The sequence below is a fragment of the Passer domesticus genome, chromosome 6, assembly GCF_036417665.1.
Source record: "Passer domesticus isolate bPasDom1 chromosome 6, bPasDom1.hap1, whole genome shotgun sequence".
Lineage (NCBI taxonomy): Eukaryota > Metazoa > Chordata > Aves > Passeriformes > Passeridae > Passer > Passer domesticus.
The window spans coordinates 39,445,900-39,459,706 of NC_087479.1; the positions used below are offsets into that span (position 1 = coordinate 39,445,900).

At 37.0% G+C, this 13,807-nt stretch overlaps 1 protein-coding gene across 1 annotated transcript in view; it reads right to left on the bottom strand.

The window, feature by feature from the left end:
* Window positions 1–1,892: 1,892 nt before the first annotated feature.
* The window catches only part of MYBPC3 (myosin binding protein C3), a 59,249-nt gene continuing 47,334 nt past the window's right edge, over window positions 1,893–13,807 (bottom strand). The window contains exons 29-33 of the mRNA XM_064422687.1: window positions 10,872–11,067; window positions 6,269–6,408; window positions 5,359–5,518; window positions 4,605–4,741; window positions 1,893–2,132 (exon numbers count right to left, since the gene is read on the bottom strand). Of these exons, the coding sequence (XP_064278757.1) occupies window positions 1,893–2,132; window positions 4,605–4,741; window positions 5,359–5,518; window positions 6,269–6,408; window positions 10,872–11,067 (873 nt within the window). The remainder of the gene's footprint in view (window positions 2,133–4,604; window positions 4,742–5,358; window positions 5,519–6,268; window positions 6,409–10,871; window positions 11,068–13,807) is intronic.

Below are 13,807 nucleotides of genomic sequence, written 5' to 3' on the forward strand. Positions count from 1 at the left end.
AGTAGGAATGAAAGTTACATTCTGTTGTACAGAGACAAGTATAATGATTATATACTGTAAATAATATCTTACTGCTTCATTATTCTGAGCTACTTGTTTCTTATGAAGAATATCAGAGCTCTGCAAAGAGAAGATGGAGTGAATTGTAGAATTGCAGGATTTATGCTTTTTTCAGACATTAGGAAACAACTAGGGTTTTTTCAGTTCTACATGATTTTACTATTTTTAAAAACATCTTTTATATATGTAATGGGGAAAAAATTTTATCTTGATTTCTTTTGATTTCTTCATATGGAGACAAGGGCAATCTAACTACAACAGATATATGAAAAGAGAAAATATTGTCTGAAAACACACCGAGTAAGCAGGACATTACAAGACACTGCTGCCTCCTTGTACATGTGTATTAAGTGATTGCTGAGATGAACAGGACTCCTAAATGAGCAGAATTTGTGTTTCATTAACCTCTTCACTTTTCTTCTTTTCAAGTTCCACTCTAATGCTGAGACAGAAAATGGAGAGAAGGATTTATTGTCAAATACATTACCTGACTGCTGTTATACTGCTTCATTCTTTTAAAGTCTAAAATGTACGTTACACATCTAGATGCATTTAAATGTTAACTATACTTTCTTTGTTCAAGCAATGTTATTGATATTAGGTATCCCTACTTTAATGAATAACAGTCTCTTAGAGGAAGTGCTTGTAGAGAATTAAGAAAAAATTATCAACAAAGTATTCTGTTATTCTTACAGATTTTTCACTGGCACAGTGTATTAAAGGTGGAGACCCATGAAATAGTGATTACTGAAAAAACAAACAGAAATCAAAACAAACACACACATTCCACCAACATTATAAACATTCTGAAAAGTCTCTGCCATGAATATATAATGATTGTTTATTCATGTATCTGACCAAATAGCCATTACTCATTTATCCAGCTGAATTATTTTTATTCTTACCTTGACTTGCAGATCAATTGAGATTCAGAGTTTTACTGAGGTGCTGGAGAATGAAAAAAAGTTTAACATATTAGCAGACATTAAATAATGCTCATTTTAAATTGAGACTTGGTACTGAAAGTGAAATATGGATGCTCTACTAGTTGCTTTTATCTGATGATTCTAAGAAGATTTAATGTTCCTAAAGCAGGCTTCAAATGATGATAAAATTAATCTGTGAGCCCTGAGGGTATTGGCAGCCAGCACTGCAAGGTGTACTGTATGCACATTCCTGATTTAGCACTGAGTCAAATATTCAACTTGGTGCTGTGTAGAAATACCTTCAGGCTTGCTGTGCTGAAAATGGATTTCCATCAATTACTGCTATGTAGGTCACTTTTGCAGCTCTTGCTGGGTTTGAGCACTTAAAGTAATGCTACATACATTTATATTGATAAATAGATATTTTCCTGGCAGCTTTACAAAAATATTTAATACTTGATTTTTAAAATTTGTGTTATAAACATGTGATTTTTGTTCCTGGTCCTTTTGACAAACAAAATAATTTGTTACTGTTTTGTTACATTACAAAAAATATTTATGATGTAGCATGCACTATCTTTTACATATGTTCAATAGCCAATGACTTGATTTAAAACCTTCAGTTATGGAATAAGCACAAAGTCTAATGAAGTTATGCTCAATGCAATTATTGCACTTCTGACTTCCTCTTTCTAGAGCAGATACTTAGCAGTGGAAGGGAGTCTATCTAAGTGCAATAATTGTACACCATCAGACCTGTATTACCTAGCAAGTAACCTAATTCTGTCACAATGCTTCAGAATGAAAAAAACAATATTACTGATGCACGTAATTAACAAAATTTTTATAGACCACCCAAAAATCAGATAAAGGGGAGCTATGATTTTATTTCCTTTTAACTACCCATTACTCTCCCTTCATTGCAGTGTTGGGGTTGTCCACAGGGTTCCTCTGATTACCTCTGACATCCAGCCTGCACTCTATTTCAGCTTCACCACACTCATTCACAGCTTTGCAGGTGTAAATGCCTCCGTCAAAGGGAGTGGGTTTTCGGATCTCCAGGGTCAGCACCCCCTGCTTACTGAACATGCGGTACTTGGCATCCCCAGAGAGATCCATTTTGTTTTTGAACCAGAATATCTTTGGCTGAAGAACAAAAAAGAAGATTTTTTTTTAAATAGAAGGTAGAGAATGGAAGATTTACACCTGATCTTGCAGCCTCAATGTAGCCATCAAAGGCTAAACAGTATTATGAGGACTATTTACAAAGCACTGTTAATAATTTTTCAAGGAACATCTCATTCTGTACAAATTCATGAAACCAATAATTCAAAAGTTCAGTATTTTTGTTAACTCAAAAATAGCATATAGAAAATGTAGGGTTTTGCCCTGTTTTATTGCAATTAGGAAAAACAACCCAACCCCTATTAACTGTCTACAAATTCATTCATTTAGGAGTTATTTAGTTGTGCTTATTAAAATGTATTTGAATGCTACAAGTGTCTTACAGAAGGGGAATTAAATGTCACAGATTATTACAACAGAAGTGTCATAAAAGTCTGCAGGTGCTGGGTGGCCAAATTAGTATGCCAAAGTTTGGTCCAGCAAAGGATTTTCCAAACTCTCTAGCGTGTCTTCAGAAACTTCAGGAATTTAAAAATGAAGTTCCTGTTGGCTTCTGCTGTGGAATGAAGTGGTTGCTTCTATACCAATTCATGCTTCTATGTTTTGTTTCAAGTCCCTGAAAATGTGCCTTTAATTTTTATAAAGGAGATTTTGAAAATGAAAAATCAGGTATTCTGCTTTTGTTTATTTCGAGCTCATTAGTACATACAATGAAGAAACAGTCTTTATAGAATAGAAAACCAAGCTTTACATTTATCTGTTTTTCTTTCAGACATTAATGTCTTCTGTTTCTTCATCCATAAACCCCAAAACTACTACACTGTTTTTACAGAGTGCACTCAAATCTGTGGAATCACTTTTGTCTTTGACCTGTGGTATATCCATCCAGTGCATCCCACCTGCCACTTGCTTAATTTTCTCAACAGGTCTCTGCTGGAATTTTTTCTGCCTTAACATTTTTCCTTGTTTCTCTATAGCTTCTTTATCTTTCTGGGTATATTTCTCTTATTATACTTCATTACTGGCAGGGCATGAGTACTGTCTGTGCTTGCAGTGGTAACTTTTCCATGCCATACAGATCGTCCTGAGGTGTGCTTGAGAATCCACAATTATTAATAAGTGGGAAATTTTCATCCACATAAGGTAATGAGAGCTTTTGCAGAGTATTGCTGCAGGTACTGAAACATTTTAACAAGGTTAATTTGGGCAATGGAAGTACAAAGGCATATCTGGAAAAGCTGCTTTAAGAGCATTAGGTGTACTGAAGGTTGAGGACTACTTGGATCCTTCAGGATAACGCGAAGGAGGAGCTAGCATGCCTGCATTCCAAAGCCTTCATTTACTGCACAAGAACAGCTGCAAAATTGAGAAGGTTTTTTAAGAATCTTCTTAAAACCATGGAAACAGAATGAAGTGGATGCAGATGCACAAAAATGTCAGTTAACCAAGAGGGAATATTGTCAATAACACTGTCATTTCTAAGCTGAGGCAGCTACTAAAAGATGGATTTTGCCTATGGTTGCTGGTGTTTATTCTGTAATGTTCTTGTTTTTTTTGGAGCTGTTTACATAGATATGCCTCCTTTTTGCTTTTGAGTTTTTTCTGCAGCTCCTTCTTCATCCAATGAACTTCAGCAAATGATTTTTTAAAAATTTGGATGGAGTGATTGTTACATGTTTTGCTCTGTAGCAATCAGATCCTTTCACAGGTATGAGGTAGTGAAAGAAGCTTAAAATAAGCAGCCAGACATGAAGGGATTGTGCTAATTTAAATTTAGGACAAGATTATGTCATAATATGGTAAATTCTTTACTGTCAACAAAAATCTTATTTCCCTTTTCTGAGAAATCTAAATTTAGCTCCTAGCTGATACAGTTTTTTACTGTTTGTTCCTGATTAACAACATAGTACATCTCTATGTACTCTTTGATGGGACTTTCATAAATATATTTAGAATGAGAAAATATTCCTGTGAGATTAAAAACCCCAACCAACAAAACCCCCACAAAAAAACTTCACACGAGACCAGGCCTTACTCTATGTAGTTCTGCAAAATAGCTCAGACTGTCAAAAACTTATGTGGATGTATTGGTGTGACAGAAAAAAAACTGCTGTTCCTCTGTGTCATTTGGTTAGTGGAACAGAAGATGACATTCAGCAGCTGTTTTCTTCAAAGTCTGGAGAGAGCAGAGTATAGATTGTGACCAGACCATTTTGTCGTTGTTTGCCTTCTCCAGGAGCAGGCTTTGTGCAGAGGTGCTGCATTTCCAGGGGTGCGGTGCCACCACAGGCAGTGAGTGCCCTTCCCTCTGTCCCCTTGACCGTGTTGCCCCCCGGCTGTGCGCTGTCCCCCTCTGTGCAGCCTGAGGTGTGAGCAAGGTGGGCATGAGCGGGTGGCCTCTGCTGCTGCTCCGCAGCCACGCCGCGCTCAGCCACCCTGAACCGGCAGCAATTCTTGCCTTGGTGCAACAATCAGTGACAGGGGTGACAGTACCTTGGGGATTCCTCTGACAGCACAGCTGAGCGTGGTGTTGTATCCTGCGATCACAGAGCGGTTCACCAAAGGGTGGGTGAATTTGGGAGCTTCGGAGAAGTCGTGTTCTTTGTAACAAGGGGGTTTGTAAGTGGTGCCTGCAGTTCAAAGAGACAAAACAGTAAGAACAGTGTTGGCTGCAGTTCTGCTGACTTGTGTACAATCTATCTGTCATTTATTTTGTCTGTATGATTTGAAGAAGCTTCAAAGCTTTTGGCGTTTGTGATATAAAAAGTCTTTAGATATTAGACATTTAATTCTAAAACACATCTCATCTTTAATGTGTTAGTTAAGGTAAAAGGTCCTGGCAATCATGGGTTTTCAGCTTCTGTTAAAAATATGATAGCCATATGTATGCAGGAAAAGTCTTCACCACAGACATCTTCCACTTTTAACCCCGAAATATAAATATAAGCCCTCTATTGTATTATTTACTTCAGACAGTTTAGGAAGACTGTGTGATTAAATATTTTTAAACTAACTTTTATTAAATATTTTAACTTTTATTAAATATTTTTAAACTAACTTTTGTATTAGTACATGAGATCTTCCTAGATAAAGGCTCTTGATGCTAAAATTCTTTATAAATGCTAGTTATTAAATAATGAAAATATCTTCAGGGGTGCAGCTAGTAAAACTCTATTTTCCATTTTGCCAGTGTATTACTTCTGGTACTTAGTGGATTTTGTGGTCTTTGGTTTGAATAATATGTTACCTGTTTTTTGGATGTGGGCAGGATTTTTGGTGGTTGCAGCAGTTTCACTCAATCCACACAAATTTTCACTGAAGATTCGAAAAAAATACTCATTTCCCATAATCAGGTCTGACACTATACAGTTTGTGCGACGATAGTGATCAAAAACCGTGTACCATTCCTGTAACAAAACTGCACTGTTTAGGAAGATGTTATGGAAGGTCAGACTGGTGCTGCTTTTGGAATAGAGAGAATATTTTTTGCTCCAAGGAAAAGACAGGCTGACAGGTATTTAACACTAACCTGTGATATTTTGTTGCTCTCTGTGAAGATCAGCTGATCTATTTTCTTACTTTTATATTCTGGCAGTATGATAGGCGTACGAATGTTTCTATTTAGAGCAAAAAATTCCCTCAACTCTCTACCATATTTTAGCCATACTCATATCTGGGGAGTCTGATACAAAATGTGTACTCAGAATGTGCCTGCTTAATGGGGTATTCCATGAGAAAGATATTTTTTCAGTTTGACAGGCATTCATACATCTCCCAGTACATACCCTGGTATGCCTGGCATCACACTTCAAGTCTAACTCTTCCTCCGTTCCCTTCAATTTTTTTCTGCATTTATGAAAAATATAATTGCAAATAGAAAGTAAAATTCCACCTTCTAAGGAGAGCTGTCTATGCAGTCATCACCTGAGACAGCACAGGCTTGGTCTCTTCCATTTTATACAGAGCATTTAATCTTTCATCTTTTGGGGGTTTTTAGATTCTATTTTTTAATGTTTAATTGCCTCTGAGGTGCCACAAGACACCTTGGACACACAAATGAGTGTTATGAACTCAGTCATTTCCCTCAAGTCTCTGTGTTCCCAGAGCAGGTGCTGGTTTAACTCCCTTCAGAGCCACAAACCCAGCCAAGTTTTTACCATGGTTTTTTTGTCAGCTTTCTGAACGGTGTAGCCCAAGATCTGAGCATTGCCATCGTCCTGGGGAGGTGTCCACTCCAGGGCTGCATTAAATCCCCAAACATCTACAAGCTTTATATTCTGAGGAGGACCAGGCTTGTCTGCAGAGGAGACATAAGAAAAAACATTAGCTTTTAGTTCAGGATCCAAGAGCTTTGTCATTTCCCCATGCAGGGAAAAAAAATAGAACCTGATAGCAATCTGTAACATTCCATAGCAACACACTTCATTTATGTTAAAACTGTAAACAAGAACACTGGGAAATTTTCAAATACCCTTTGAATATTCTTTAGAGAGGCCTGAATCCTACAGAGAAATAGAAAACACACTAGAATTAGTAACATCTTCAAAATGGAATAAGAAGTTTGTGTTGTTTGGATGGATGTGATTAACTCTTTAACTGCAGTTTTATTACTTACTTTGTTACCTCAGTGCAATTTCTTGGCCATTTATCTACATTGCTGCACCAACCAGGGCAGTGGTATGTGCCTTCCAGCTGAGGAAGGCCAGCCATTTGGGAACACACCTTTTCCCTCTTGGCTCAGTGCTTGACTTGCCCACTAGGTGATTGCTCTGTAATAACTAGAAAATGAACAAACTCTCAAAGAGATAGAGAAATCTGTGTCCTTTTTAAGATACATGGAAATATAGAGAAAAACAACATAGAAATGATAATAATTTTAATTTTTTCTTTTTGAGGATCATTCGTATTTATACCATGTTGTTTAGTCAAATACTATAAGGTTTAGATTAGATTTATTAAATAGTATTTCTGTCTTTTTTGAGTACAGCAGTTCACCTTTTTGATGTTAGATTGTTGCACCCAGTTATGGGGACTGCTGGGGACAGCTAGATAGTTCATCTTGTTATTGAGTGAAAAATAGTTCAAGATCATTCTAGACAGCTGAAGGGAAACTGTCTCCCCATTGTGTAGCTAAACTGGAAAAATTAAGAAAATGGTACGAATCTGATGGATGTAGGTTTGAGATGAGCAAAGCACAGAGGAATGTAATTATAGGTGGCATGTAATTTAATTCCTTAAAGAAGGATATGCAAACCAGTAATGAATCAGTGTTTGTTATTAGGGGAACTGTGACTTTCTACATCAAAGTACAATGTGCTCATTCTCTTTTCACTGACAAACTTTGGAATTGAAAACTGCTTTATAATTAGGTTTGACCCCTACTGTCCTCCTTCAAAGTGGTGCCTGCTAGAACACTGCATGATGTCTGATAAGGGATATGGAATGCATGACTCTCATTGCATTTATCACCCTCTTTCTGCCTATCTTAACTAGCATTTCAGAGAAAAACCTGCCATCCTCTGTGTTTCTCAGCAGCCACCAACCAGGTAAAGCCTTCTTACATTTCCTTCTCTGTTTCGGAAGTAGGGAATGACAATATATTGTCCAACGAACAACATTGCTTATAGGGATGTGGAAATGCATTTGTTGGTAACATGAATCACATGTTAATCACATCATTTTAGAAGAAAAAAACACATAGTTGTTTTGTTAGATATGTATTTCATTATAGAAATCAATTAATCTATTCTGATTTAAGAGAAGAATTTTTCGTATTACATACCTGTCTGCATATGTATGAAGAACAACCTTAAAAAAGGCAGAGATGGATAAGTTTGCTACATGGATTTTTATGTTCTTGATTTTTGTGGTTCAATGGGATAATGCAATCTGCAAGATCTATCCAAAATTTCTTCGTAGAATGGTAGAATATTTTTTTCTCAGTAATAACCAGTACATCTCTAGCTTGTGGATAGAGGATGGGAAAAGTTAAATTTACTGATGCTTCTGACCCAAATTATTTTTTTCTGTAGGGCACTGTGTCAGAGTGGGGATTTATATTCTGAGGAAGTATTCTGTCTTACTCTCAGCACAAGCTCAGCTGAGGAGTTTTGAAAACTAATGAAATTTATACAATGGGAAGAAGAGATAAAGTGTGAATTATCTTTCAAAGATAAATTATAATTTATATCTTCAAATAATACCTAATGAGAAAAAGAATTAATTTCAGTTTAAAAAATATATAACTGAGGTTTGCTTCAGTCAATAGAAGTCATGATGAAAAACATAATTTATTGATTCATGTAGAGGGTGAAAGAAGTTGAGGGAACTGTATTCTCCAGAGATTGGAGATATTTTCATTATCTTAGAACTTTCTAAAAGTCTAATTTCTAAAAGTCTAATCTATTTCTAAATATTCTATTCCCATAGAAAAAGTGCATTTTTTTTCATCTATAGACTAAATGGCAACAACTGTTTTGGCAACGAGGGAAGGTGATGGCAGTAACAGAGTTGTTTCCTCTAGTTTGGAGCTGACCTGACTCATCACCAAGCAGAGCTTTTGGCTACCTGCACTCTTGCCTTACCCCAAAAAATGATAGGTGCTGAAGCCACAAGCATTACTTCTTCATCAAGGAGACTTTTGCCAAGGGAAGTTAGCTGATGAAAAGACACCTCAAAAGATCACTGATTGACTTGTTGTGTCTCTGAAAGCCAGGCTGGCTTTTCAGCCTGCTGTTCTACAGCACCTAAAGCACCACCAGGAATGTAGAAAGAGTGCCTGAATCACCCATATTTTTGTCGTGCCAAGAGAATAGAAAATCTGGGGAACAAAAAGTGCAGTTAACAGATTTGAGAAAATGTAGTTCTGATGACAGAATAACAGAATCAAGAATCAGAGTAGATGCCCTGATTGCAGAAGTATCTGCAATATATGTTACAAGCCCTTTCTCTTCTTGGTCATAAATTAATGAAATATATGTCTTCCCATTCATTTGACCAACCTGCCCAAGAAGTACAAAATTAATGCCTGTCCTCCAACTCTTACCTGTGTGATAAGATTAGTTCCTTTTTTCAATCATTCATTTCCTGTATGGTATAACTCTGTGGCAATGATAGATGGATGTGTTTTTGTGACTTTCTACACAAACAATAGGCAGAAGATACTTGGTGCTATGGCCTAAGAGCAATGGCCAGAATCAAGAGTCACTAACCAGTTTTGGAAAGATAATTTAGAGTGTAGGGTGCACTACTCCCCTTTACCTGAGTCAGAGAATGGCTCAAAGCTCTTTCAGTTCCATCCCTGTGCCCTGGGCAGGGACACCTTCCAGCAGAGCAGATTGCTCAGAGCCCCATCCAGCCTGGCCCTGAACACCACCAGGCATGGGGCATCCACACCTTCCCATGGCACTCGGGATTATTTTGGTTTAGCTGCCATTTACTTATTTTGCTCTTGCAGAACTGCAGTCATCCTCTTGAGCAGAAGCAGCTGCTGGTATTAAGACATATTTGCTCCAATTTTTTATGCAGTTCTTGTTTGCTGTTGGCACCATTGCATACCCATTCTGCCAACATAATTAATAAAACTTTAAGCAGAGCAAAGTCAGCATTTTTAATTCCAAAACATGAGGAGTTGAGCCAAAACAAATATTCAAAAAATGTATTGATACACTGGAAGAAATTTGGGATAACATCGTGAAAATGTGGGGAAAGAGAAATAAAAACAGTTACCAAGAATGTTAAAAGGAGTGGTAATAAGGAGAAATAGAAAAACCCTGGCTAAACATTAATGAAATCTGAATAGGCAAGATCTCAGAGTATCTCTCACAAAATCCCAACAGAAGTTAAAGAAATTTTGGCAATGCATTCCTTTAAAATGACATTAGAAAAGAGACTGGAAATTGTATAATAGTGAATAAACCCCAGAATAACTAGACACTCTTAAGAGGGTAAGGCATAACATGTGAATTTTTCAAATTCACAGGACTGTGCCTACTAATTTTTGGAACTGTAGAGGTATATTATGGTAATGATTTTATCTTCCTATCCTTATCTAATAAAAAAACCCCATGTAAGAATACATCCATTCCAAGATTCTTATTTCCTTCCTTGAGTACAATATGGCTATGCCTAAGAACACCAGAACTCTGAAATTCTATCTTTCTCAGAGTAATAGAAAGGAGATTGATAAGGATGATCAAAGATATGGAATGGCATCTGTTTGAAAATAGTCAAAATGAAGAGAGTAAAACTTGAGAAAATTAACTGAGGCAAGTGGGACTGAAGTCTGTAAACTCATGAATAACATGGAAAAGCTGAATGATTATTGATGATTTTTTCTGATACAAAACTGGATGTCAAATGAGATTGTCAGAAGACAGACTCAAATCAAAACAAATAGGTATATGTACTTAAAATGAAATTCCTTATAAAAGGATGTTTGGATTCTCAAACTAGACCTGGATTAAAATACAGACTGAATAAAATTAGGCAAGAAAAAGATCACTAAAGATTACTAAAGAACTATGGAATGCAAAGAATATCCCTCACCCTCTTAAAGTCTCTAGGACACAGATAATTTCTAGGTGGGAAAATGTAGTAGGAAAATAAGATCACACACTAGCCCTGCTCTTTATCCTACCATCTGCAGCCAACCATTGAAAGAGAATGGATTCTGAGATAGTTGGACCTTTGGGTTACCTCAGCCTGGCCATTATTTTGATTTGCATGATCTGCTTAATTCTGATGTTGTCAGGGTCTTACCTATGATTTGTATTGTTATTGCAACTTTATCAGACATGTTTTCTATCTGAAGAGTGACTTCATATGCTCCTGAGTGATGAAGCTCTGCTTTTCTGATGAAAAGGATGGTGTCTGTGCTGCTGTTCCGAATTCCCACATCTTTGGAGTCTAGAGCTTGACCATCTTTCAGCCAAGTGATTTTGGGTCTTGGTTTACCCTAAATAGAGACAAAAAACTTGTTTTAAGGTTTTAGTATTTCCATTCTTCTCTTAGCAATAAATTTAGAAGGCTTAATGTAATACACAGAGTTGAGATAGTAAACTCCATAAATACTTAACCATTTTTTTTCCAGACAAATATTTGCTACCACCTGTGTGGTTTAGTGGCACCATGCTCTGAGGATGCCATTTAGTTAGAAACTGAACTGATAGTGAGAACAAATGCAGAAATACTATAGTGTACTGGGCTCTTTCCCAGGCATCAGAGTGGCCAACAGGTGATCTGACTTATTCTGATTGTTATTAGCAGAACCCTTACACACCTGAGGACTTTATTAGCTCCACTCCCCTTCTCCTCTCGTTCTTAAAATGTTTGCTGCTCTGTCCTCCAGCCTTTTGAAGATTTTTTAAAAACAATTATTGTAATCTTGTGAATGGGATGTAATATTGGGGATGTGAAATTTACTGTATAATTCTTTCTGCACTGCAAAATTCTTTTGGTGACTGTCAACCTAAGCAGTCAGGGTTGCTACACCCATGGAAGATGGCATTGTGGAATCGGTGAGATACCAGTGGTGTGCATCACTCTCATCCAGCCATTTCCAGGAAAAATGGTAAGTACTATTTAGTTCTTCAAAAGTTATTGGGGGGATACTTCCACAGTACAACTCCAACCAAGGAATCCCAAAAAAACCCCCCAGAAAATGGCCATAACATATTTATTAAGTGTATTAATAGTTAATCCAACAGAAAATAACTCAGTGGGGGTTTTTAAGTTTCTGCCAGATTAGCAAGGTGAAAGAGAGCAGCACAGGTCTGGAGTGGTTCATTCAGGTGGGTGGGGAGGGAAGGTGGGACCTTGCAGGGCAGCAGTCAGCTCTGCTCAGGCTGCCTAAGGCACTGAAATGGGGACTCTGTCTCAGGTAAAGAGCACAGAAAGCAGCTCTGCAAGGTTCCTCAATCCACTGGAAAGACTCTTTCTCTGTCTGAAACACTCCTTTAGCCTACAGAGGGAGATTAAGATACTCAGAGTCTTGGTTTTGGTGCCTAACTACACAGAATAATAATGAATCTTTGTGCATTGCTACACCTTTATTTCAGGTGTAGCAGAAGGTCTGTGCAGTCTTTTTTTTTTTCCAGTGTTATTAGGAAAAAAACTTCACCTTTTATAAGAGTCAGGCCAAGATCTGTCCAAAATTGTACTAAAAGATGTCTAGAACACCTAGAAATTGCTACTTGTTCATTGATGATCTTTTTCTCTAACTCATCGGATGTATTGTAGTTTATTTTACATCAGGGCTGATGTATAGACCTTGAATGAGCAATGGTTTTGCATTCTCTCTCTCTGGTAAATTGTTTTCCTACAGCTTTCTGCCAAGGAGCATAGTTAAGAGAACCTCAGGCCTGCAGCATTGAAATAATAGATACAAGAGAGTTTTGTCCTGTTCTAGTGTACCTGTACCCTGGTCTCATTTCACTGAACCCTCACAAAAACCTGTTAGAGCAAGAAATGGCTTTCTCTCTTCAGCTGGAATGTATAGTAGAAATTCTGGAATAAGTGAAAGGGTTTGGGTTGTTTTGTGTTTTATGTTCCATAGTTGTGTCTTGTTATTGGTGAACAGGCCAAGAACTGACTCTATTTTACTTCCCACATATGCCTGTATTTTAAAGTGATATGAAGATCCTCCTTGAAAAATTTGGCTAGGAAATGCTTTGAAAATAATCTGCCTAAATAGTATAGTTCTATGGGCATTTATTTAAATTTCTACTTTGTCAAGACAAATACTTGGCAGGTTTTCAGACTGATTACAAGGTTGTTGCTGCTGGTGTTCTAGTGTGGTTGATCAGATATGTTCACTCACAGCTCCTCCTTTTCTGAGGAGCTGTGAGAGCCAGTGAAAGATTGCAAGTGTTCAAAGTGTTGGTTTTCATATACTCTTATATTTATAGACTGTGAAAAGCATAATCAGATAGAAAGCATGTTCCTAATACATATGTCAGAGGATTGGATTTCTGCAATGTGTAATAGATAATCTGAGAGAGAACAGTGAGCGACAGAGTAGCTAAATAGCACCAGAGAAACTTAGGGAGTTCACAGCCAGGGAAGAATGAATTTAAATGCTCTTAGATATTTATATTCACACATTTATGATGGACAAAAAGACTGCTCAGTACTACTGTGAATTTTAACCACTAATAGCACGTAATACCCCTCCAATCACGTGCCATGTAGTTAATTTTGAGGCAAGAATTTGTTGATTGTCTTCCTTTCACCAGAATGTTCCACCTGCTTAATGCACTCAACCAAAAAAAAAAACCGTTAGTAACAATATTTTACTTTCTTTTTGGGACATTTTGATCTAAAGGCTTAAATAGATCTGCCAGTAGCATTAAACCCAGGATACCTTGACAATGTATTTCACAGAATTTTACTGCAATGACCACAGAGGTCACTGGAAAGGTTGCAGAGGCTGTAAATAGTAGAAGACACTGGCTTCCACGTTCACTAGATTCTAGATTCTGTATCTACTTAGAGTCTTCTGCAATAGAAATTGCCAGCGACTTAAAATTTTTCAAAATGTGAAGGGAAAAGTTCCTTTTGATTTGCTTTTTTTTGAAAGGTCATCAGTATTACATATTCTAAATAGCTGTAGCCACAGTTCTTAATACTGTGAGAGCTGCAGTTCAACACTACGACAAATTTAATTCACTCAAAAAATACGTATTGAATTAAATTCA